At 33.9% G+C, this 23,690-nt stretch overlaps 1 protein-coding gene across 1 annotated transcript; it reads right to left on the reverse strand.

Annotated features, from left to right (window-relative positions):
* Positions 1-22,897: 22,897 nt before the first annotated feature.
* Positions 22,898-23,186, reverse strand: LOC140836131 (small polypeptide DEVIL 4-like). Its single transcript, XM_073201541.1, has one exon. The coding sequence runs from the start codon at positions 23,091-23,093 to the stop codon at positions 22,968-22,970; it is 126 nt and encodes a 41-aa protein (XP_073057642.1). The 5' UTR covers positions 23,094-23,186; the 3' UTR covers positions 22,898-22,967.
* Positions 23,187-23,690: the final 504 nt, after the last annotated feature.

A 23,690-nucleotide genomic window follows, 5' to 3' on the forward strand; every position in this document is an offset into this window, starting at 1 on the left:
TTTTTTGTTTACACGGAACACATTTTATTAGAGCTATTTTTGGATCAATTTTTGGCATTTTAGTACGTGGCATTTCAACTGGCTTTCAAAGATCTGCAGGTATACATTTCTAATGCACGACCTTCTCTGAAATAAATTTTTTATTTGAAAGTATGAGTCCAGGTTAAGGGATATATTTGATGACAAATTTGAATATCGGTTTTTTTTGTTAATCATTGATTCTGTGTTTTTTTTATTTACTTTATGTTATATTGTTTTGATTTTTTTAAATTTGTATGAAATTGTCTTACCTCTTAACGTTACTACATGAGAATGGTGAAATTAATTACATGACAAAAATATATGTTTTTATCACATTTTCATGTGTATGTAATTTTTTGTTTGACATTTTCCTTGATTTTTTTAACCAAGTACTATCTATGTGTTTTGATTTATTGTTGGTGGCCTATTATTGATTGACTTTTTCAAGAAATATTATTGTCATGGTGGGAGCACATGGAATGAGACAAATAGTCCTAATTGTTCAACAATTTCTTAGAATGTCATTCTTCTTCCTAGTGGTTTTGACACATTACTATCTGAAATATGTAGCACCAAGAAATCGTAGGAGAATAGCTTACACAATTACAGGAAGAATTCATCGAAAATGGACCATCTACGTAGAATTGTTGAAGTAGGAGATATGCAATGTCTTGTAAATTTGAGGATTCATAGAAATGGTTTAGTACGTCTATGTTACTTGTTAACACATGTAAGTGGGCTTGGGGAATCTAGATATGTTAGAGTTGAAGAGAAGGTGGCAGTGTTTCTGTCTGTATTAGCACATCATAAGAAAAATAGGATTGTTGGGCATGACTACAGACGTAGTGGTCACACTATCAGCACACATTTCCATGAAGTAATCAATGATGTTCTGAAGTTGCACCCCATTCTACTTGTCAAACCAATTCAGTGGATGATAGTTGCTCCAACGACACGTGGAAATGGTTTAAGCTCAGTTGTTTCACTTACTTTTAAGCATATCCATTATGTAGTATAGTATCAAAACACTTATGTGTCTCAATTTTATTTGTTATCACATAAATTCAGTTAATTCATTCAGTTTCAATGTAACTTAATTAATATTATTTAGTCATTTCACAGGGTTGTCTAGGAGCGTTGGATGGTACATATATTAATGATCATGTCCCCAACAAGGACAAAGCAAAATATAGAACGAGAAAAGGAACACTTGTTGTGAATGTATTGGCTCTATGCGATCACGATATAAAGTTTGTTTTTGCTTTGACGGGTTGGGAAGGGTCTCCAGTAGATGCTAGGATTTTACGAGATGCAGTTAATCGACCAAATGATTTAAAAGTTCCGAGAGGTAATTATGTTATACAACTCATTCTATAACAAACATTAAACTTATCATGTATATTTTTTTATTCACACACTTTTTTTGATTAAATGAAAATTCTTGCAATATTTTAATTATTTAAACTAACTTCTGAACTTTGTTTTAACAGCTTATAGGAAAACTCGTTACCACCTGAGTGATTGAGCTAGCAGTTATGTGGGACCGCAAAATTACAAAGAATTTTTCAACTTAAAACATTGTCGTGCCCGAAATGTAATTGAAAGAGCATTTGGTCTGCTTAGAAGATGTTGGGATATCCTTCGTAGTCCTTTCTTCTACCCGTTGAAAGTACAAAATCATATAATTATGGCTTGCATGTTGTTGCATAACTTCATCAGGATAGAAGTCGAAGAATACCCTCTAGAAGATGATGATCTAGGCGTAGGGCTAACAGATGTTCAAGATGAATTTATTCACGATCTTCATTCCTCATCTGCTTGGGATGCATGGAGATATAATTTAGCAATGTATATGTATTCTAGCAATTAAATATTACTCATTAGTTGTACCCTAATGTTTGTGTTACTGTAGACTTTTATACATGTCATAACCTTTAGCAATGCGTACAAGTTATTAGCATTTGATGGAATGTAGTGAGCATGTTTTGTCTACACAATGTGTTTCACCATGTTTATCAAAGATATAATGTTTTATCGATCTGTTGGATAATTGATTTTTCATATATGGGGGTTTTATGTGTGGAAGCTAAGCATATATGGATATTGGGTCTTCTAGTTGCAATGCCATTGGAAAAGGAAAAAAGACCGATAAAAGTAGACGCGTGTGGAGTAGGACAGAGGAAGAAGTGCTTCTTGAAGCATTGAAAGACCTTGCCACGAAGGGCTGGAAAAGTGAGAATGGGTTTCGTTGTGGTTATTTGGCACTCCTTGAAGAGACAATAAAAAAAGTTTTTCCGAGAACTGATTTACGAGCCAACCCACATATAAACTCGAAGATTCATGTTTTGAAAAGAACTCATGGATCGTTGGTCAAAATTCTGAGTCGAAGTGGAATGGGATGGAACAATTATAAGAAAAAGATAGAAGCTTCAGATGAATCATGGGAATGCTTTGTGAAGGTGTATGTGGTGTATTTCTACTCGTTCTTTCTATTTTTTACTATGAGATTTAAAAATTCACTAAGTTTGTTGACGTTTATCTTCTGTAATCCTTTTTTTCAATATAATAAATGTTATGATATGTAGGGAGATAGCAGCGCTCGTTCTATGCATTACAAGTCCTGGCCTACTCTGATTGGTGCGAAATATTTGGTCATGATCGTGCTAATGGTGCAAATTCATTGTTATTTGCAGAAGCAGTTCAAGATGTTCTCAACAACAATACCGACATGAATCCAGGCATGCAAGTTGGATTAGAAGATATGTCAATAATGTCGAGGAAGCTGGTGAGTCAATGTCGGTATCAAACACACCGACTTGCAATAATTCAGTAGTAAACAGACAAATTCCAAGAAGAGAAAGACACAAGTGCAAGGTGAGGAATTAATTGTTGCAGCCATTGACAAATTCACCGAAATGTCATGGCGTACTATGTCCGATCTAGTGAAGCGTGTTGGTGTTGAGTACGCATTGGTAAATGCAACAAAGGATTTATCTGATGCATTAAGAAGGATTCCGGAATTGACTTCGAAGGAAGATTAGCTGCTGCAGCATTGATCGTGGAGAAACCAAAACAATTGACATTGTTCTTTTCTCTTCCTGAAGAAGATAAGCTTGAAATGATTAGGATGATTCTTAATACTTGATGAATGGTGTGTTTAATTCAGATAATTTGCATTGGATTATCTTTTGATGATGATGTATATGTCTACATATTAGTATGACATATTAGCCTAGCTTTTATGGACTATGGATGACATCTTTTTGGTGGAGACTTGTTATCTTTATTCATGTATGACAATGTGACAGTGGTGTTGATGAAGTTGTATCACATTCTCTTTTGAAATATATGGTTGATCTATATGATATTTCTATTTTGTGATATATGGAATGCAATTAATACACCTTTTAAGAGCTTTAATTCGTATTTTTTTTTAAAAATACCCCACTTAAATTTTAGGCTATTAGTTGTGTTTTAGTACTTTGAAAAAAGGTTTTATTTTTGTTAAACGTTTACAAAATTATCACACACTCTTACCAAAAAAAATCAAATAATAATAATAATAATAATAATAATAATAATAATAATAATAATAATAATAATCGTTTAATGTCTTTTTCTTTTGGAGGCATATTTATGAAAATTTATTCGATGCTTAATTTAATTTTTTTTCTTAATACTATGGATTATTTGAAATTATTATAAGCTATAAGATACAATGTACCCATAATTTTGTTGCCTATAGGTTGTGAACAACGCAAGAACAAATTTGCAAACCAATTACATAAATGGATGTCCATGAACCCTTCTTTTGGCTGAGATTTATTTACATCACAATTTGTTCAAACACATTCAAAATATTGAATAAATGAAATTCTACGCCGCTAATTACACAATAAACATAAGAAGACGAAAGCAAAAGAGAAAGACGTGGGGTCCCAAACACCATTTAGCAAATAAATTAGCGTCTTCTTCAGCCACTTTGTTTTAAAAGCTATTAGATGCTTGGGAGCTAGGAAGACAATCCTCAGAGCTGCTGCTATCATCAATTACTACAACATTTGCGCTGCATGAGGTTGCGTCATGAGTATTATGATTCACTGAAGAAGACGCACCTATCATATTACCCAAATTTTTTTTGTGCATTAAGTTTTCATCATTCTCTTCGCTAATCTCTTTAACAGTGTTGCCAACTTTCAGGTTCCCACCAGCTTCATTGGTAGGATTTGTGGTATTGCATTTGATATTCACATCAACTTCTTCTGCAGGTGCTTCAACTTCATCATCCGAAGAAATGTAAATGATTTCCAAACATTGCTTGGAATCATCTTCCAAAACATAACTAGAAGTAGGAACTATATTTTTGTAGTTGCTAGTGACAGTTGACTAAGAGCATGGTTTCTTCTCCTGTGACATTGTATCTTCTAAAGAAAGGTGCTGAGAGTTCAATTTCATTGGAGTTCCACGAAGGTCTATATATATTAAAAAATATATGTTGGATCATTTAAGGACTCAACTACTCATATTATTAAACTTGCTCTGCCCAAATAAAGTCATTGTATGGATTAAAAGTTGACATGAATTTAACTCTCAATCATTTTTTTTGACTGAATGGATGCACTTTAATAAGTGAAAATGAGTGTAGTTGATCTATACAATCCACTAATTTATTACATACAAATCTATCTGTCATCTTTTGTATAAGCCTAAAGGACTACCACAAAATAAAAAGTTAAATGACAAAAAAAACAACTGATTTTTTGGCATTGCAACGAAGAAGGGTATTTTGGGAAAATCAATAAAAGTTTAATTTTAAACCCATCATTTATCACATACACCAAACATTGTACAACAAATCATAGTCTAACCAATCATTTACACCAAACATAACGTGTATAGTCAACATATATTATTTATCCATGTCATTCATATTATTATCAATTTTATACTATCATATCCACGAACCAAGCGGTACCTAAGAGTTTCAGTTTTGGCAGTGTTAAGTCCAAAGTGAAGTGAGTCTGTACAAGTTTTTGTATTGATCAAAGTCTTTTAGTGCATATCCTATCCTTGTGATAGAAGGGGTGACGTATGAGTTATTCAATCTCTGAACATCCATAAATCTTCGTGTTATTCTTTCAGTTTTTTATTCTATCTTTCAGTCAGTTTATTTCCGTAAATTTATTCAGTTAAACTGATTGTTATCGACTAACAAGATTCCTAGTATCAGTTTGTCACAGAACTGACACTTCATTCGAAAAGATTACAAAAATCGTGTGTGTTTATTCAAACCCCCCTTCTAAACACATTTTAACCTTTCAACCGATCCTTTCAAGTGGTATCAGAGCTGTTGAATCTTGTATCAGAATATTCTTATTTACAAACTGATCAACATGTCTTCATTCAAAAAAATACCGATGCTTTACAGAGAAGATTTTGACGACTGAAAATCAGAATGCATGCTCATTAAGCTGCACAAGATGACGACATGTAGTATGTCATCACTGATGGTCCCATGAAGATTCTAAAAGCAAACACTGCAGTTTCCACTACTGATGGGGCACCTCATCGCATAGAAAAGCCCAGAGAGGAATGGACAACTGAGGACAAAAGAAAGCCAATCTAGCAATGTGGCTAAGGATATCTTATACAAAACAATGGATAAATTAATTTTCAGCAAAATCAAAATGTGTAAAACTGGAAAAGAAATATGGAAAAAACTGATCCAGCTGTGTGAAGGAAAAAAGCAGACAAAAGAGAACAAACTATCAGTTGCTGTTCAAAAATTTGACAACATCAAGATGACATCTGGTGAATCCATGCATGATTATGATGAAAGGATCAGTGGTATTGTCAATGAACTGAATGCACTTGGAAAAGTGTATTCAAACAAAGAAGTGGCACTAAAAGTGATCAGAGGTCTTCCCAAAGAGTGGGATGTCAAGACCATGGCAATGAGAGAGTAAGATCGAACTTCATGACTTATTTGCTGATCTAAAGGCTTACGAGTTTGAACTACAAACCAGAGAAGGAGAGCCTTCTGTACCAACTGCCACAACTGCTTTAACTGCTGTCAGACTGGAACCAACTGGTTCAGATGACAAATCTGCTAATCAACTGAGTAATGATGCTATGTCATTGTTTGTCAAGAAATTTGGGAGGTTAATGAGAAGGAATCAAAGAAACTTCCAGAAGCAATATCAGAAGAACCAATCCAAAGAACCATGTTTGCTACAACCGTGGCAAATATGGTCATTTTATAGAAGATTGTCCTAAACCAAAGAAGGACAGTCGAGTATCAACTGATAAGGGAAAGAAGCCATTTGAGCACAAAAGAAGGACCGAGGATGAGAAGAAATCATTCAAGAAAAAACATGAAGTGCTTTTGGCTGAAGAAAGCAAATCTAAGTGAGTTGAAACTGACAGTGATGAGTCAGAACCAGAAAACCCAAGTAGTTCAAGTGATGATGAAGAGGAAGTCAAGTGCTTAATGGCAGATGATGCTGAACTCGAGTTAGCAAGTGAACAGGTATTTGATTTCAGCTCTACTGATTTCACTCGTGAGGAACTCATTACCACCTTGCATGACATGGTAAATGAGTATCAGTAACTTGCTCGATCATTTCAAAAGGTCAGAACTGAGCAAACTGATCATCCCAATGACAACAAGACAGAAATTGATGAGTCAGTGAACTGTTGAGTCTGAAAAGGAAGATTGCACAACAAAAAGCTGAAATTATTGAAAATCAAGCTTTGATATGTCAGTTAAAAATAGAGATTTCAAAACATACCGAACTGATTCAAGCTTGGAACAAGTATTCAGTTGCATTGATTGAAATGTAGAATTCTCAAAAATCAGTTGATGATAAAACTTGTTTACGTTTTAACAGTTTTGATGAAAATTCTGCAAGTGATGCTCAACAAGTTGAATAAAAGCAAGGGAAAGTACATTACCTTTGTAAAATCAACCATGGTAAATGAATTTTCAGAACCTAGTAAACCAGCTGTTCAATTGATTGAAAGTAAGAACAAAGGCAAACGACATTGTATTTGATATAGCTCTGAGAGTCCAACTGATACAAGAAACTGGTCACCTAAACGGCCCAGTCACAAAAAACAGTACTCAAGGAATGACTATTACATTTACTACAACTGTAAGCGAGTTCAGAAACGATATCAAAAGAATAGCCAGTTGAAAAAGGATACAAATCGTATTGTCTCATCCTCACATCACACACATTTTGCCAAAAATTCGAGAAAACACATTTGGAACACAGTAACTGAGAAATCAGTTAGACTGATTCAAGTCTAGGTTCCTAAAGGACTAATCAGTTTAGGACCCAAATGAATATGGGTACCAAAATTATATACTATGTGTGATTGCAGGTAACAGGAACAAGCAAGGAATCAACTTGGTATCTAGACAGTGGTTGTTCACGACATATGACAGGAGATGCAAATTTTCTATCTCAACTGATCAAATATACTGGACCAAACATCTGTTTTGGAGACAATTCCAAAGGTAAAACTGTGGGTAAGGGTAAGCTTATCCATGGTAACTTTACAATTAAAGATGTTTTGCTAGTAGAGAATTTGAATCATAACTTGATAATCATCAGTCAGTTATGCGACAATAATTTCTCAGTTCAGTCTGACAGACACACGTGTTCAGTTAGAGACTCAACTGATGAGGTCATCCTAATTGGAAATCATTGTAGTAATACTTACAAAATCAGTTGAACTGAACAACCTTATGCATCAGTTTGTTTTATTGCTTCCAAATCTTCCAAACACTGGTTATGTCATAAGATATTGAACCACTTAAACTTTAAATCTACCCAAATCAAAAGACCAAACTGCTGCACAACTGATTAAGCTCTTCAAAAGACTTTTAAATGAAAAATCAGTTGGGATTGATCGAATAAGGTCTGACAGAGGGACTGAATTCATCAATAAAAATCTTTCAACTTTTTTAGAAAATACTGGAAACAAGCATGAGCTTTCAGCAGCTAGAACACCTCAGCAAAATGTTGAGCTGAGAGAAGAAATCGGACCCTTAAAGAAGCTGCTAGAACAATGCTTGCTGATTATGGTATTTCTCAAAGGTTTTGGGCTGAAGCAGTAAACACTGCGTGTTATACTCAGAATAGATCATTGATTAATAAGAATCATGTGAAAGCACCATATGAAATCTGGCATGGAAAAAAAGTGTGGTTTCTTATTTCAAGATATTTGGCTGCAGATGTTTTATTTTTGATAATGGTAAAAATAATTTAAAAGTCTTTGATGCTAAATCTGCAGAAGGAATATTTTTTGGATATTCTTCAGTTAGCAAAGCATATAGAGTTTTCAATAAAAATTCCTTAAATGTTGAAGAATCCATCCATGTTGTTTTTGATGAAACTGTACTAACTGATAAGCCAACTGATCCGGTTGAGCTAGTTGATCGATTCACAGAGATCAGTTTGGAGGATGAAAGTGAAGAAGAAAATCATATCAACAAAAATATCCTTCAAACACCTGAACCAGAGATACTAGATCAAACAATTGAACAGGAACCTGCTCCTGATAATCAGTTGGTGGAGCAAACAAATGATATTCAGTTGCCAACTGATACAGCTCCAACTGAAACTGAAAACATTCAGTTGCCGACAGAAGCAGTTGCTGATATGGAATCAGCAAACACTTAACTCAAATAGAAGAAATCACATACACTAGAATTGGTGATAGGTAATCCATCTGACCCGGTAAGAACAAGAAACCAAATGCTTAATTTTTTTATTCATTCTGCTTTTGTCTCACAAATGGAACCAAATAAAACTGATGAGGCCCTTGCTGATCCTAACTTGATAAACGCTATGCAAGAGGAGTTAAATCAATTTACCCATAACAATGTCTGTGACTTAGTTCCAAGAGCAGCTTGCAAAACAATTATAGGTACAAAATGTGTATTCAGAAATAAACTGAACGAAGATGGTTCAGTTGCAGCAACAATGCAAGATTGGTAGCACAATATGTAGGAAGAATGAATTGACTATGATGAAGCATGTGCATCAGTTGCAAGACTGGAATCAATCAGAATGTTCCTTGCCTATGCATCATTCAAGAACTTCAAGGTGTATCAAATGGATGTAAAAAGTGCATTTCTGAATGGTCAGTTGCAAGAAAAAGTGTATGTTGAAAACCTCCATGTTTTATCAATTACTCTTTTCTTGATCATGTCTATCATTTGAACAAAACTTTATATGGTCTTAAATAAGCTCCAAGAGCTTGGTATGAGATAGGGATGGAAATGGGTGGGGAATGGGTCGGAGTTCATACATTAATCCCCATACCCATTTATTAAATTCATCCCCATACCCATCCCCATACACATCGGGTATTGAATTTCATCATCATCCTCATCCTCATATCCATCGGATTATGGGATACACATACCCTACCCAAATACCCTATTATAATATACAATTGAACTTTTTCAAATTTAAGTTGTTTCAATGAAGTTATGAATATTTAAAAAATTATTTAAATGAACAATAAGAAAAATTATTAATGATAAAAATTTTCAAAATAAACTTAAATAGAAAAAATAACAAAATATTAAAAATAGTTTATATTAGTTGAACAAAAGTACGCAATTCAACAAAAAATATAGTAGAATTTGCATCATATCCAAAAATTCATAATTCAATTCATTAATCATCTATGGGCTACCCCTAGTTTAATCATATGTAAACATTATCAACCCAAAATCAAACTAGATCAGTTTATCTCCAAACTAATCATACATGTCTTCATCACTTAACATTGTAGTGTCCTGCAAATGATGAAAACAACATAAATAATTGACCCAACAGTTTATTTTCAATGTCAAATTTAACAAAATTAAATTGTATTAAAAACTTACAATATCAACATTAATAGTGTCCTCATCATATTCAACTGAAAAGTAATATGCTTTCGTTTCTTGTGAACTTGTAGCTACAAAATTCAAAGAAAAAAATCATTACTATATATTGTAAATTAATAATATTTTTGTTCAAAAACAATAAAAACTAAAAATGCAATTTTTATTACCTTGTTTCTCATTCAATAACCAACTTTGAGTGCGTATCAATGCTTCTATGGTTTTTGGATGAAGCCTGCTTCTATGGGAACTCACCAATCTGCCACCAGTACTAAATGCTGATTCTAAAGCCACCGTTGATATTGGAATGGCAAGCAGATCTCGTGTCATCCTCATCAAAGAGGGATATTTGATTTCATTGGTCTTCCACCACTCCAATATGTATAACTCAACATTTCTAGGCAACACTTTGTCTTCCAAATAATAATCTAGCTCAGTCTTCATATCAGTGTAAACATCACACTCAAGTGCTACTTCTTTATCGAAACTATCCAAAAGATCATCAGTACTTGTATTCAATCTAGTCTCTGTTGATCTTTGTTCAACACTGGCATAACCATTATTATTTGTATAATCTTCAAGCAAATCATAACACATCTTTTAAATCTTGCTAACAGGTTCTTTAAAACCAATCTCTCCATGTGTTCTTTTGAAACAATACTCAACCAACTTTGTCTTATATTTTGAATCTAAAATAATAGCTATTCCCATAACTCCATGAATATCACACCAATACTTCTCAAATTTGGAAAGCATCCTTTCAGTCATAGAAGAAATTACCTTGTTAGGAGATGTGGTCCACTTGAGCAGTGAAGCTTTAATTTCACAAACCTTGGGAAAAAATATATTAGTTGTGGAATATTTTCTTCCAGAAAATACTTCAGTCACAGAATAAAACACTTGCAACAATTTAGAAACCTCTTCTGCTAACAACCACTCATCATCTGTTGGGAAACATTTATATGATGGATAACGAAATCTCAGACGAGCAAACACATCTTTAAAAGATATAGCAGTCATGAGCATCACATCTGTTGAGTTCCAACGGGTTTTACAATCCAACACCAATTTTTTAGCATTCATATTGTGTACTACAATCTGTGCCACATCATCAAACTTTTGCTCTCTTTTAGGAGACGCTCTCCAATATGTGACACTTTCACGAATTTTCTCAACACTAGGTGCAATGATATCCAAACCATCTTGGACAACTAAATTCAAAATATGAGCAGCACAACGCATATGAAGTAAGACCTTTGCAGCATAAGTGTAGAATGATCAAGCTTATGCATCACATAGTTCATAAGAGAATCATTAGTGGAACAATTATCAACAGTGATGGTGGATATTTTCCTATCAATATTCCAATCCATCATAAACTTAACTATCACATTAGTAAGGACTTTTGAAGTATGTGGAGAACGAACATAAGCAAACCTACATAATTCAATTAAAATAATGTATATATGTAAGTATCTATTTAAATGAAATCATAAAAAGTATGAAAATTATTACATATTTGAGTGACAATAGAATATATACCTCAAAATACGACCTTGCAAAGTCCAATTATCATCTATGAAATGGGCAGTCAAAGCCAAAAATCCTTTCCTCTGATTAGATGCAGTCCACATGTCGGTGGTTAAAGCAATTATGTCTTTATTAGATTCCAATAAACTCAATACTTTTGTCTTTTCATAGTCATACATTTTCAATATATCACTCTTGATGGTATTGCGACTTGGAACCTTGAACAAAGGCTGAATACTTGCTAAAAGTTTATGAAATCCATGATGCTCCACTATTGCGAATGGATACTCATGTAAAATTATCATTTCAGCAAGAATTGACCTTGATGTTTCTTGATCAAATTGAAAGGCTTTAATAGCAAAATCCCCCTTGTTTTGCTCTTTAATCAGCAGTTTCTGCCTTATATCACTGACAGTTCTTCTTGGACAAATTTTGAAATGTTCACATAAATGTGTTGTCCCATATTTGCTTTGACCAGAAAGAGATTTTTTGTAGTAGTTGAAAATTGCCTTATCTTTTCCATTAATTTTCTTCCTTTCAAAATGATTCCACACGTCAGAAGTCATTTTTCTCTTTCTTGTTTCACTAGGAGAGGCACCATCAACAGATGCTGTATTTTGTGGAACATGTGGAACCTCGTGATTTATTTCAGATAGTGGTACTTCATTTTATGTTATATGATCTGTTAAGTCCATTTAATATACCTGAAAGTGGTGAAGTAATGTATATTAAAAAAAGACAAAATACAATAAAATAGAGAAAATAACAATGTCTTTTTAATTCAAACTTAAGAGGAATGAGAATAAATATTAGAAAAATCTTAGCCCTTTTCTCATATTTGGATGCATGTTTTTACTAAGATCAAGAAGTCAAAAGTAAACATCATAAAAAAAGTAAATAATGATAAATACATTGAGGATACACTCTTCTGTCACTTGTTGAAAATTTAGATTCACCTTCTTTTCATCCAAACACAAGACAAGTAAATCAAAAAGAGAAAAAAGAGACATAATAAAAATAGCTATAATTAATAATCCACCAAATGAATCAAGGCATGGAATGCATAAAAAATTCATAGAAAAATACCAAATACGATTAAATTGATTACCGAAAAATCCCAACATAAATTATCCACAATTATGTTGCAGGAAGGATTAGTAAACCCCTCAATCAAAGCAAATTAGTCAATAAACTTGGTAAACATACAATTATTGAAATAATCAAAATCCAAAACCTAGAAAACTATAATTTTAGATTATAGTTATATCATAAAAAAATTGCTATTATCTTCTTTCGGCATTTGAAATGACAAGTGGTTTCGCTTTCTACTGTAAAATTTTTATGAATTGTTGGATTTTCATATCTCAATCATATCTAACCTTATCGAAGAAATCTTAAGAAAAATAGCCCAAGCTAAAAAAAAAAAAACACAGCCAAAACCAATAAAAAAAAGTCACGTACATTCCAAACTCCTAAAATTAATTGGTTAAAAAACCCCTAAAATGAATTGGAAAATATGCAAACAAAAAAGGAATACAATGAACCATAATCAAGAAAAAAGTATTTTTCAATTTTTGAAGTCAAACATGGAATAAACTTACCAGTGAAGAAGATGAGAAATTGAATGAAAAATAAACAAGTGGTAAAACCTTGAAACGTAAAAGTGAAAGGAAGAGAAAAGAAAAAGTACCAATTTACTTGGATTTGAGAAGATGAATCTTTAATATAAAAAATATAATTACTATATATATACATATATACATATATATATATATTTATATATATATATATATATATATTAATTTAAACGGGTATTCGGGTCGGGTGTGGGTCGGATTATATCAAACCCGCCTCCATACCCGAAACTGAAAATCTCCATACCCGATTACCCAATTATTTAATCGGGTCTAAATATCCCTCCATACCCTCTTCTATTTGGGTCGGGTATCGGATCCTCCAACGGGTTCGGAGGAAATTGCCATCCCTAACTCCTTGTTTAGGCGTCTTTTGTTTTATTTCTATTTTTGGCTTGACAACAACCTTGCCCTCTTCACGTTTCACCACGTTTGGTCGCCAAGGAGATGGACCTCCAATTTGATTGGTGCAGCCAACTCCTTGCCTCTTGAGCTATTGCTCTACCTTGAAAGACATTTGCACCATCTCATCTAGATCCAAGTATTGCCTAAGTGTCACTTGGTCTTGAATCTCCCTGTTCAAACCACAAAGAAAACGTGTCTCCGTCACTTCACTATCCTCCTTTACATTTGTCCTAATCATTACTACTTCTAATTCCTTATAGTAATCCTCAACACTCCTCGTACCCTGCTGCAAGTTTTGAAACTTCTTAAACATCTCCCTATAGCAATGGTTGGTTACGAACCTCTTTCTCATGACCCTCTTCATCTCTCCCAAATTTCAACGGGTCTCTTATTTTATCTCCTCCTAGTGGTCATAAGTTGATCCCACCAAATGAGAGTGTAGTCTAGAAATTCAACCACCGCCAACCTAACCTTCTTTTGTTCGAAGTAGTGGTGACATTCAAACACAAACTCAACTCGCTTCTCCTACTCTAAGCATGCCTCCGGGTAAGATTTCCCATGAAACGACGGAAATTTCATCTTAATACTACCCGTATTATTGTCCTCCCTATTCCCATCATTGTACCCAACTCATACGGCTTCTATTTTTCCTCTATCAAACCCTCCATCTAGTCTGTTCATACCCCAGTTCTCATTTTGACTCTCCTCATCTCCTCCAAATCATATTCCTCCCCGCCTTCTCCTCTACCCTTTAGGCTTATACTTATCCCACTAGTACTAACTTCAAGCTTATCTAACCGCTCATGTAATGGCTCCAACTTGGTCATCATCATCCTACTGAGATGACCAAACAACGCCTCCATTTGAACCTTAGACAACCCTTGGTTTGAACTATCTCCTACCTCCCTCTCCATTTTCTTTTTAGACATTGTACCTCCAAGAAAACATTATTAGAATAATAAGATATTCCTCATCCGAATCCTCACGATCACTCTAAAGAAAATGCACTCATATCTCTATTTTTTTTTTGTCTTCTCCTCATTTCAAATACTCACCAGTCACTCCAAAGAGATTCACTCGCACTCAAGTATTTTCACTCGAATTCGAGGGTTCTCTAAAATGTGCTCAAGCTTTGTATTTATATATATAAAACAATCAAGTTCAACTCGTGAACAATTTTGATCGACTCACTTGGACTTGCGTATACAAGAAATTTGAAAATATTTTTTTTACTGTGAGAGACAATTGAATATGACTCACAAAAGGGATTAGAACAAAATATCAAAACCAAAATATAGCAAATTTTAGGATTTTTTGTATATTTTTTTGCACAATGGTGATTTGTGCAACTCGAACAAAAACGAAGAACGAAAATTTCAAGAATCACAGATTCACGAAAGACGAAGAGCGATAGAAAGACGCAGATCTGGCAAACAAACGAAAGAATAATTTCAGATCTGAAAATTTAAGAACGAGATACTTACTTGAATTCAATGAGCCAAAGCTCTGATATCAAATGATATGAATCCTTGAATGCAAGAAAATCAAACACGATTAATTGGAATCGTGTCCTTAATTGAATAATGAATAAGGATCCGCTTCATGATGTCCTGATCTTTTGATCCAAGCAATGCATGACTTTCACCCTGAACTACGTGGTTTTGCACTAAATAATCACAAAGAAAAAAATCGACACCCGAACGAACTTTCAAAGAACTCGTCTTTGACAACTTGCGTGAGAAACAATCGACAAACGCCATAAAGTAAAAACTTTGATAAGTTTGGTTTTTGATAACAAAGAAAAAAAATTTGGTTGTTTGAGAGAAAACTCAAAAACAATTCAATTCAATATTCAATAATCTGAAAAGTTGCAAAATATTTGTCCAAATATGCTTACAAAATCAATAGATATCAAAGATAAGTTCCCAAATTATCTAGGACTCAAACTAAGGAAACAAGGAATTTTCCCGCATGTGGGAGCGCTCCAAACTGGACCGTCCTAGAGCGGAGGGTTCTGGATTTCTTCGTCTGGGGCAGTAAGTGAGGCGCTATGGCACACAGATTGGACCGCCCTAGCTCCAGGCACGTGCTGGGGCACGGAATTCAACCGCCCTAGCGCGGCGCCCTTTGGTCCTGGGTGTTGTTATGGTGTTATACACGCTGGGGCACGAGAAACATCCGCCCTAGCGCGAAGGCTTATGTCCTCCTCATAATTTAACACTTGAACAATGATCCTATGGCTCTCAAACTCATTTCTATGCATCATCAACCCTTCTAGACTTAGCACCTTGCTTGAGAGCTCTTCTTGATTGCTCATGAATCCATGCAGTGCCTCCTTGAACCTCTTCATTTGCCCTCTCGTGATTGGTCTCTTCGGTAACTCTAAAGGATCCCACACTTTCGTTGGAGCTTGACTTTCCATGATTGCATCACATTTGCACTAGTAGCCAGGATAGAGACAATTCGAATTTTTATAGCTTACGCTTTTTATAAAAATTTAAAATGTTTCATATGGACGCTAAGAGTGTTTTCCTGATTGGGATGTTACAAGAAGAAGTTTATGTAGAATAGCCTACAGTTTTTGTCAAGCATACTTTGTATGATCATGTGTTTAGATTAAATAAAGTCTTGTACGGATTAAAACAAGCTCCAAATGCCTAGTATGACATTCTTTCACAGTTTTTACTTGATCACTACTTTACAATTGGATCTGTGGATAAACTCTTATTCACAGTTTTTAAGAATGATCATACACTGATAGTCCAAATTTATGTCGATAATAGCATTTTTGGATCGATTAACTCAAAATTATGTGGGAAGTTTTCCAAGTTGATGCAGGATAAGTTTTAAATGAGCATAATGAGTGAACTGCCATTATTTTTGGGTTTACAAGTTTAACAGATATATTCTGGAATCTTTATTACTCTAATAAAATACAATAAAGAGTTGCTAAAAAGTTTTGGAATGGAGAATTTATCTCTTGTTGCAACCCCGATGGGCTCATCAGTTAAACTTGATAAAGACGAAGGGGGAATATCAGTCGAGGTAACAATGAATCAAGGTTTAATAGGTTTGTTGCTATACCTATTTACCAGCCGACCTGATATTATGTTTGAAATGTGTATTTGTGCTCTCTTTCAATCTGGTCATAAGCAATCACATTACCTAACTGTTAAAAAGATAATGAAATATTCAAAGGGTACTCAGAGTGTAGGACTCTAGAATCCTTAGGACTCGTCCTTCAATTAGTTAGCTATTAAGAAGCATATTATGCAAGATTCAAATTGGACATGAAGTGTACGAGTGAGACTTGTAAGTTCTTTGGAGACCAACTAATATATGGGTTTAACAAAAAACATACTTCAATTGCTACATCAACTGCCGAAGCCGAATACCTAGCTGTTGGTTGCTGTTGTGCCCAACTGTTGGGATTTAAAAACAACTCAAAGACTATGACATTGATGCAACAAAATCACCGATCTTCCACGAAAATAAAAGTTTAATCACAATCACTTACAATCCACTATTGCATTCTTGGACCAAGCATATCGACATTCATCATCATTTTCTACGAGATCATGTGTTGAAGAAGAATATTCTATTGGAGTATGTCTCTAATGAACAACAAGAAGCTGAAATTTTCAACAAACCACTCACTGATGCTAAGTTTTCTTATTTTATAAATATTTTAGGCCTTATTGATTTTTCTTAGACTGCATGTTTTTAGGGAGAACTGATGCAGAAAGCCTTATTGATGAGACAAACAATCATATAGATTTTGAGTTGACTCCCAACATAACTGATCTCATCATTTAGTAACAGCTGATTCATATATGTCTTAATTAATCAATTGAAGACAACAGACCATTTAAATACTACTTAAATTGTAGTTATTTAAGCTTAAATTCTTCAAAAAAAAAAATTAACATTTAATTTTTTTACCTATTACTTTGGTTACTGATTCGTACATCGTACAAATGTTTTAAAATTTCAAACGTTTTGAATTGATAGTGTGACACGTGTCCCTACTGTCTGACTTAATTGTGTATTTAAATAGAAGTTACCCTTTTGAAATTCATTTAACCATATTTTCAAATTCTCTACGAACTTCCGTATTTTTTACTTCCTATTCTTGAATATTCATACTTAGTTTTTCTTCAAAATTTTCATTTGCAAAAAATGACTAATCTTTCCTACCTTGAAAATGCTTATGCTGTGGATTTTGAATATATTAACTGTTTAGAAGAAAAAGAGATTGTGGACGTATTCAAGCTGGTTGAGTCATATGAACTCGAGGTATTTCTCAGCTCTTCTTTGTATTCTATATGTGCCATAATTAAAGAACTATGGAAGAAGAACAGTCACACCAGACGAGAAGATTGTGATGCCACTCGGAGATCAAACCGTTTTAATTAGATTTAATCTAAGATCCCATCCAGTCCACTACCTCAGGACTGGAATCAATGTTTTCAGCAGTTTCAACCAAGGAGAAGAGATGAGGGTCTATGAATCTGAGCCTATATCTGCAGTGTAAACTCATAAACTTGCTGACTAATGAGGTCGATGAGTATGCAGATGAAGAGATCACATCTTTGATAATTGGGTGAAAATCAAAATTGTCAATCATTTAACCAAATTTAAGAAGAAGAATGTCTTGGACAAGGCAATTCATCTGGAGAAAAATGTTTTTAATCTTAACAAGACAAAAGACACTGGAGAAGCACTTCAGATGAGAAATTACTTGATGGATCTCATGAAGATCAAGATACTGACTGTGAGATCTATGTTGAGAGAAAGAAAAACTATTATCTCTCATGCCCTACCACTTTTGATGAAATTGTTGTCATCAATGAGTTAGATGCCTCCAGATGAAAGTTAAAGTGTGGGAGTATGAGCATAAATTTGTGTTGCAGCTGGTAATCAAGAGAAGAAGATAGCGGAGAAGGTATTGAACAAATAGAGCAATTAGGATCTAAATCTGTTGATAGAGAAGCTTTTTAGGTTCTCTCCTCCTCAGCCCCTGGACCTATCTCAGAGGTTCTTATTGTTACAATTTCTGAGACTTCAACTCCCCCTGCTGCTCCAAGTACTTCTATCCCTGAATCATAAATAATGCAATCTCCACCCAAAGCTTCACTAGCACCTACCTTGGAATCAGAAACTGCAATGTCTCCACATCTCAAGGAGATATCTCTAGAAAATGTGGATGAAGTTTTTCAGTTAATTGCACAATTGCAGAAGAATGTTGCTGATGATGATGATGTATCTCTAAGAAATTTTCTACCTATCTCTCATGTGGTTTACAAATTGGATGACCCAAGGCTACTGAGGATGTGGTGATTTCAGAAAAAAAAGTCATCTTAACTAAAGATGAATTGATGGATGAAGCAGTGGGTGAGACAATAATTGATGTTACACTGATTGGATAAGTCGTTGAAGAAGTTATTCTTGAAGTGCTACCTAAGTTAGTTGCACTACAACAAAAACGCTAAAAGACAACGGATTTTATCCGGATTTTATCCGTTGTCGTAGGTCATTTAAAACTGTTGTAACTGACAGTGTTGTTGAAAGTGCGTTCAACGAATAAAATATTGTGGCTTGTGGTTGTTAAAATCGTCACAAGGTTCTTAATTGTTTTTACAATCCCTCTAGAAGAAACTATTGTGGCTGAAGAAGTAGTTGTGGCTGTTAAAATCAACTAAGCTGATACACAACTATCAATCATTGAAGTATCTATGCCTGAAGTCTTTGTTGTTGTGCAATGCAATCAAAATGAGACTGAACATTTTGTGGCAGAATCTATCAGTCAGGTTGACCGATCAATATTGTGGTAAGAACTACTGGTAGGTCCTTCGAATAGTCAAGCTCCCGATCATAATCTTATTATTTCCAAAGAATTTCCCAAGATCGAGCCTTCCTCTCTAGAGTTTGATCTTACTGATGAAAATAGGTTGGACAGAATTTACACCATTTTTTCCTCCATTACATCAAATATTACTATTCTAAAAAAGAGTCACATGAATACTGAGGAGAATTTGAACAATTTCAAAGACAAGATGTTCAAGGAAGTATCTGGCTTTTCCAAGAGCATGATTGATATCTTCATTCATTTGAACCAGATCAATAAGGTACATGTTATTGCTACTCATCTTGGTGGATAGATTTAGATGAAAAACTTTTAGATTTACACTAAGATTGAGGAACTACAATAAAAATTCAATGAGAAGATTGTTGGAGTTTGCAGCCAGTTGTCCACTGTAATTACCTACCTGAAAGCACCTTTTGGCGGTTACAAAAAAAGGAAAGAGAGGAAAACTGAATCCTTCAACAGTCAGGCTCACAAAAGAGAACCGCCTAAGTCGACTGATCATCCGAAAAAACCTACTCATTCTAGTAGAAAGCACTCTAGACATACGGAGTATCAGAAGAAATAGTGCATTGTCTAGAACATTTTTTGATTTTTCAACTTAATATTTTTGCATAATTCAGTATTTCTACATCAAAGTGAATAATTTTGTTAATCACCAAAAAGGAAAAATTGTTAGAACACTTATGTTTTGGTTATTTAACAAGACAGCTGATCCAATGGATAACTATAGAGCCTAGCCCAAATGAATTCAAGAAGGAAACTAATAATTCTTATGTATATATGTTTCCAGAGAAAAAACTGTTAATCAGAGCATTGTTGTTGCCTAAGTGAAACTGTTTGATATGATTCTTTAAAAAAAATCAGACGCACTAAAAAATGGAGTCTCGCCCTCGATTCGATGAAATAAAGAACGTTGTGTTGTCCTGATCTATTGAAACAAACAACGGTTTTTGATATTCATCTCTAAGCTACAAAAAACTTAGTAATAAATATTCACGATATGAAACAATTGAAATTCAAACGAACTGTTAAAGAACTATTCTTTGACAATCCATGCGAAAACAATTGACAAACGCCACAAAGATTAAATTTTTGATAAATTTGATTTTGTTTGAACAAAGCAAGACTTGAAAGTTTTGAGAGAAAACTCACAAGAATCTTTTGTATAAACTCAATTATCTCATGTTAATGCTTTATGATGTGTATACATATCAAAAAATACAACCGAAATCTTAATCTAGGGTTTCTATACATAAAATCTGCATCGCGGCGTGCAGCTGCAAGTAAAATCACGTGGTTGCGCACGGGGTTCTGTTTTTGGCCAGCAGAGCGCGAGCGGGCGCGCCACTTCCGGCACTGGTGCGTGCCAGGTTCTGCCTAGTGTGTGTGGCTGCGTGTTCTGCTGTGCGGGTGCATGCTAGCTACTGTCCTCTCGGCCAGTTTTGCACTCGCTTGCTTGATTGCTCGACACTTCTTCATTATATTCTTTTTTAAACTCCTTCAATTACTTGAATATGCTTGATTCTTCGTCCTTAATAATCATCAAGCTTGAAAGTCCGAGACAACAACGCTTCTTAAATCTCCTTCCAACCATTAGCACGCCACGCCCGATCAGATTCATATCACTGTTAGTGAATTATTTGATGACAAAAGGTCGCCAACAGAATTCAGGATGATATAAAGTGGTGCTGCCATAATTCGAGCTGATCAAAGGACAACTAATAGAACAGTAAGCCACAGTGCATCAATTAGTCTAAAAAACAGACATTCCCTGAACATTTGCTGGTCATTTCTGAAGAGTAGAGCCCAGCTGATGATTGATAAGATGTCGCGTAGTAGTTTTTTCAGTCCATTGAATGTCAAAGTCCACACGCACTACTCGAAGTGTACTGTTTGTGAGAAGGACAATGACATGGAACAACAACGTCTGTATTTGTATCAGATTTTCAAAATAAAAAAAGACAACTGTTACAGACGATGCCTATTTATAGATCAGCCAGGAATGCTTAAGAATTCTCTAGCTTCAACATTTCTATATGTCCAAGAAAAATTCTTCGAGTTCAAAGAAATTTTTGAGATCTCAACTAATCATAGAAAGCACATGCTGATACTTTATAATCTGATTATTAAGGATCACTTCGTGCTTGGAATTTCTTAGGAGAAATCATTATAATTGAGAATAAGAATTCTTGCATGTCAAATTGTTTAAGTTTATGAGTTATTAAGAGTTTCAGTTAGACAATGTGGTAAATCATACTGAAGTGGACAATTGCAAAATGTTGTGATTGTAAAAAATTTAGTGAAATCCTTCAACAAGGAAGAAAACTTGACATATGAGTAATTCAAGTATCCGAACATCCATAAATGAACTTGGTTATTTAAAATCAGTTGCCCTGCATTTGTTCAATATTCGATAGCCTAACTGTTCTTATCATAAGCCATTTTATGTGTTCAATCCTTATCAGTGATTCTTTTCCATGCAATAAAAAACTACAGGATTATTTATTCCTTATCGACGAGAATTACATTTCAGTGTATTTAACACAAATGAAACATTTCATAATTGTTTGAGATTATTTATTCACTCTCTCTCTAAACCAATCTTCAATCTCAGTACAAATAAAAATTAGGAGCATTTCGATCAAGTTTACCCTTTTATTCCTTAAATTATGAATTGTTAGAATAAAGATGTGAGTTAGCTATAGCAGACCATTTTTAATTTATTTTTTTTAAAAAATAAATTATTTTTCTAATTAAATACATTCCATAAATTTTTTTTTTAAAGCAATTTAATAAATATGCATGTGTGGTAGTGGGTGAACAGTTACGCCCCTGTGAAAGAATAATTCTATAAAAACAATTCTATTTTTTAAAAAAAAAAAATTCTATTTAAAAATATCTATAGTTGACTCAATTCATATGAGTCCAGACTTATGAAACAATAATTTATGACATAATGTGACAGTTCGATCGATACGAATATAAAAATTTAATTGAATCTGATTTGACCGTGATATTATTATTGGATTGAAAAGATTCAAGATATTATTGCATGGCTTGCACATTTTATGTTATTTGATCAATCCATTAAACGTCGAAAATAAGATGCAACTGTTTGAACTAGTATTTGCATAAATATGACAGACCATTTTGATTAAAGAATAGGTCTTTTGTGAGACGATCTCACGAATATTTATCTGTGAGACGGGTCAATCCTACCGATATTCACAATAAAAATTAATACTCTTAGTATAAAAAGTTATATTTTTTCATGGGTGACCCAAATAAGAGACCCGTCTCACTAAATACGATCCGTGAGACCGTCTCACACAAGTTTTTTTCTTGATTAAAAAGGAGGACAAAAATCAAGAATTAAATAATGAAATCTGAGCTATGGGACTATACAAGAACCTCAGTGAGGAAAATTTAATACAAAATTGTGAAATATTAGCTAGGCTAACATTAACACATCCCCTGTCCTATTATGTACTCAACAACATATATATTTTTAAAATTAAAAAAATTAAGAAATTGAAAATTCTCCAACTTCACTAACGAAAAAAGAAAGATGGTAAGAAATACATCGTCTTTATCGATCAGTTCAATCGTGATAGCAAAGAAGCATAATAACACATCTCCGGATTATGTAGAGCCTTGCTCTTTGCTCCCTAACGATACGTCCTAGCCCTCGACTCGAAATCTTACTCTTGTTGTTGCTCATCTTCATTTTTGTTGGACGATTTTATGAATTTATTCTTCTTGAAATGAAACAAGTAATGGAATTTCTTCTTTCAAGAAAGAAGAGAAAAGGGAAGGGGTTTTGTTTAGATAGTTAGATGTTTGAGTGTAGTTTAAGTGGTTAGAGTGCTTTGGACTTTATAGGGCTGAGTTATATTAATTTTTTATATTTCTTTATTACTTTTTTGGTTGTGGGGTTGGCAGTAATGAGCAACAAATGGGTCATTTCTTATTTATATTTTCTAACTATCAATTATTTTATAATTTCTATGATTTATTTCAATTTCTCCTACAAAATTCCGCCAAACCATTGCATGTGGTGTTGTTTGATAATATATTGTTGCCTACACTAAATTAAGATCTTGGTTCCGCCCCTGCTTGTAACCCAAATCATACATGTGTAAGTGCAAAAAAAAAAAAATTTAATTTAACTCGTACGTTGGCGCATATAAATTTTTGATTCTTTAATTGTTTAAAACTTGGTTTTAATATATTAAATAATTGTTTTATGCCGACCTAGTCTTGTTTTCGTCGAGATGCTGATATGTAAGACTACCAAAATAGACCAGACTATTCGAGAAAACTA

Source organism: Primulina eburnea, chromosome 7 (assembly GCF_022965805.1).
Source record: "Primulina eburnea isolate SZY01 chromosome 7, ASM2296580v1, whole genome shotgun sequence".
Classification (NCBI taxonomy): domain Eukaryota; kingdom Viridiplantae; phylum Streptophyta; class Magnoliopsida; order Lamiales; family Gesneriaceae; genus Primulina; species Primulina eburnea.

Bases quoted from the DNA above. Each gene is read 5' to 3' on its own strand.
- LOC140836131 (XM_073201541.1), bottom strand. From the start codon at position 23,093: ATGAAGATGAGCAACAACAAGAGTAAGATTTCGAGTCGAGGGCTAGGA.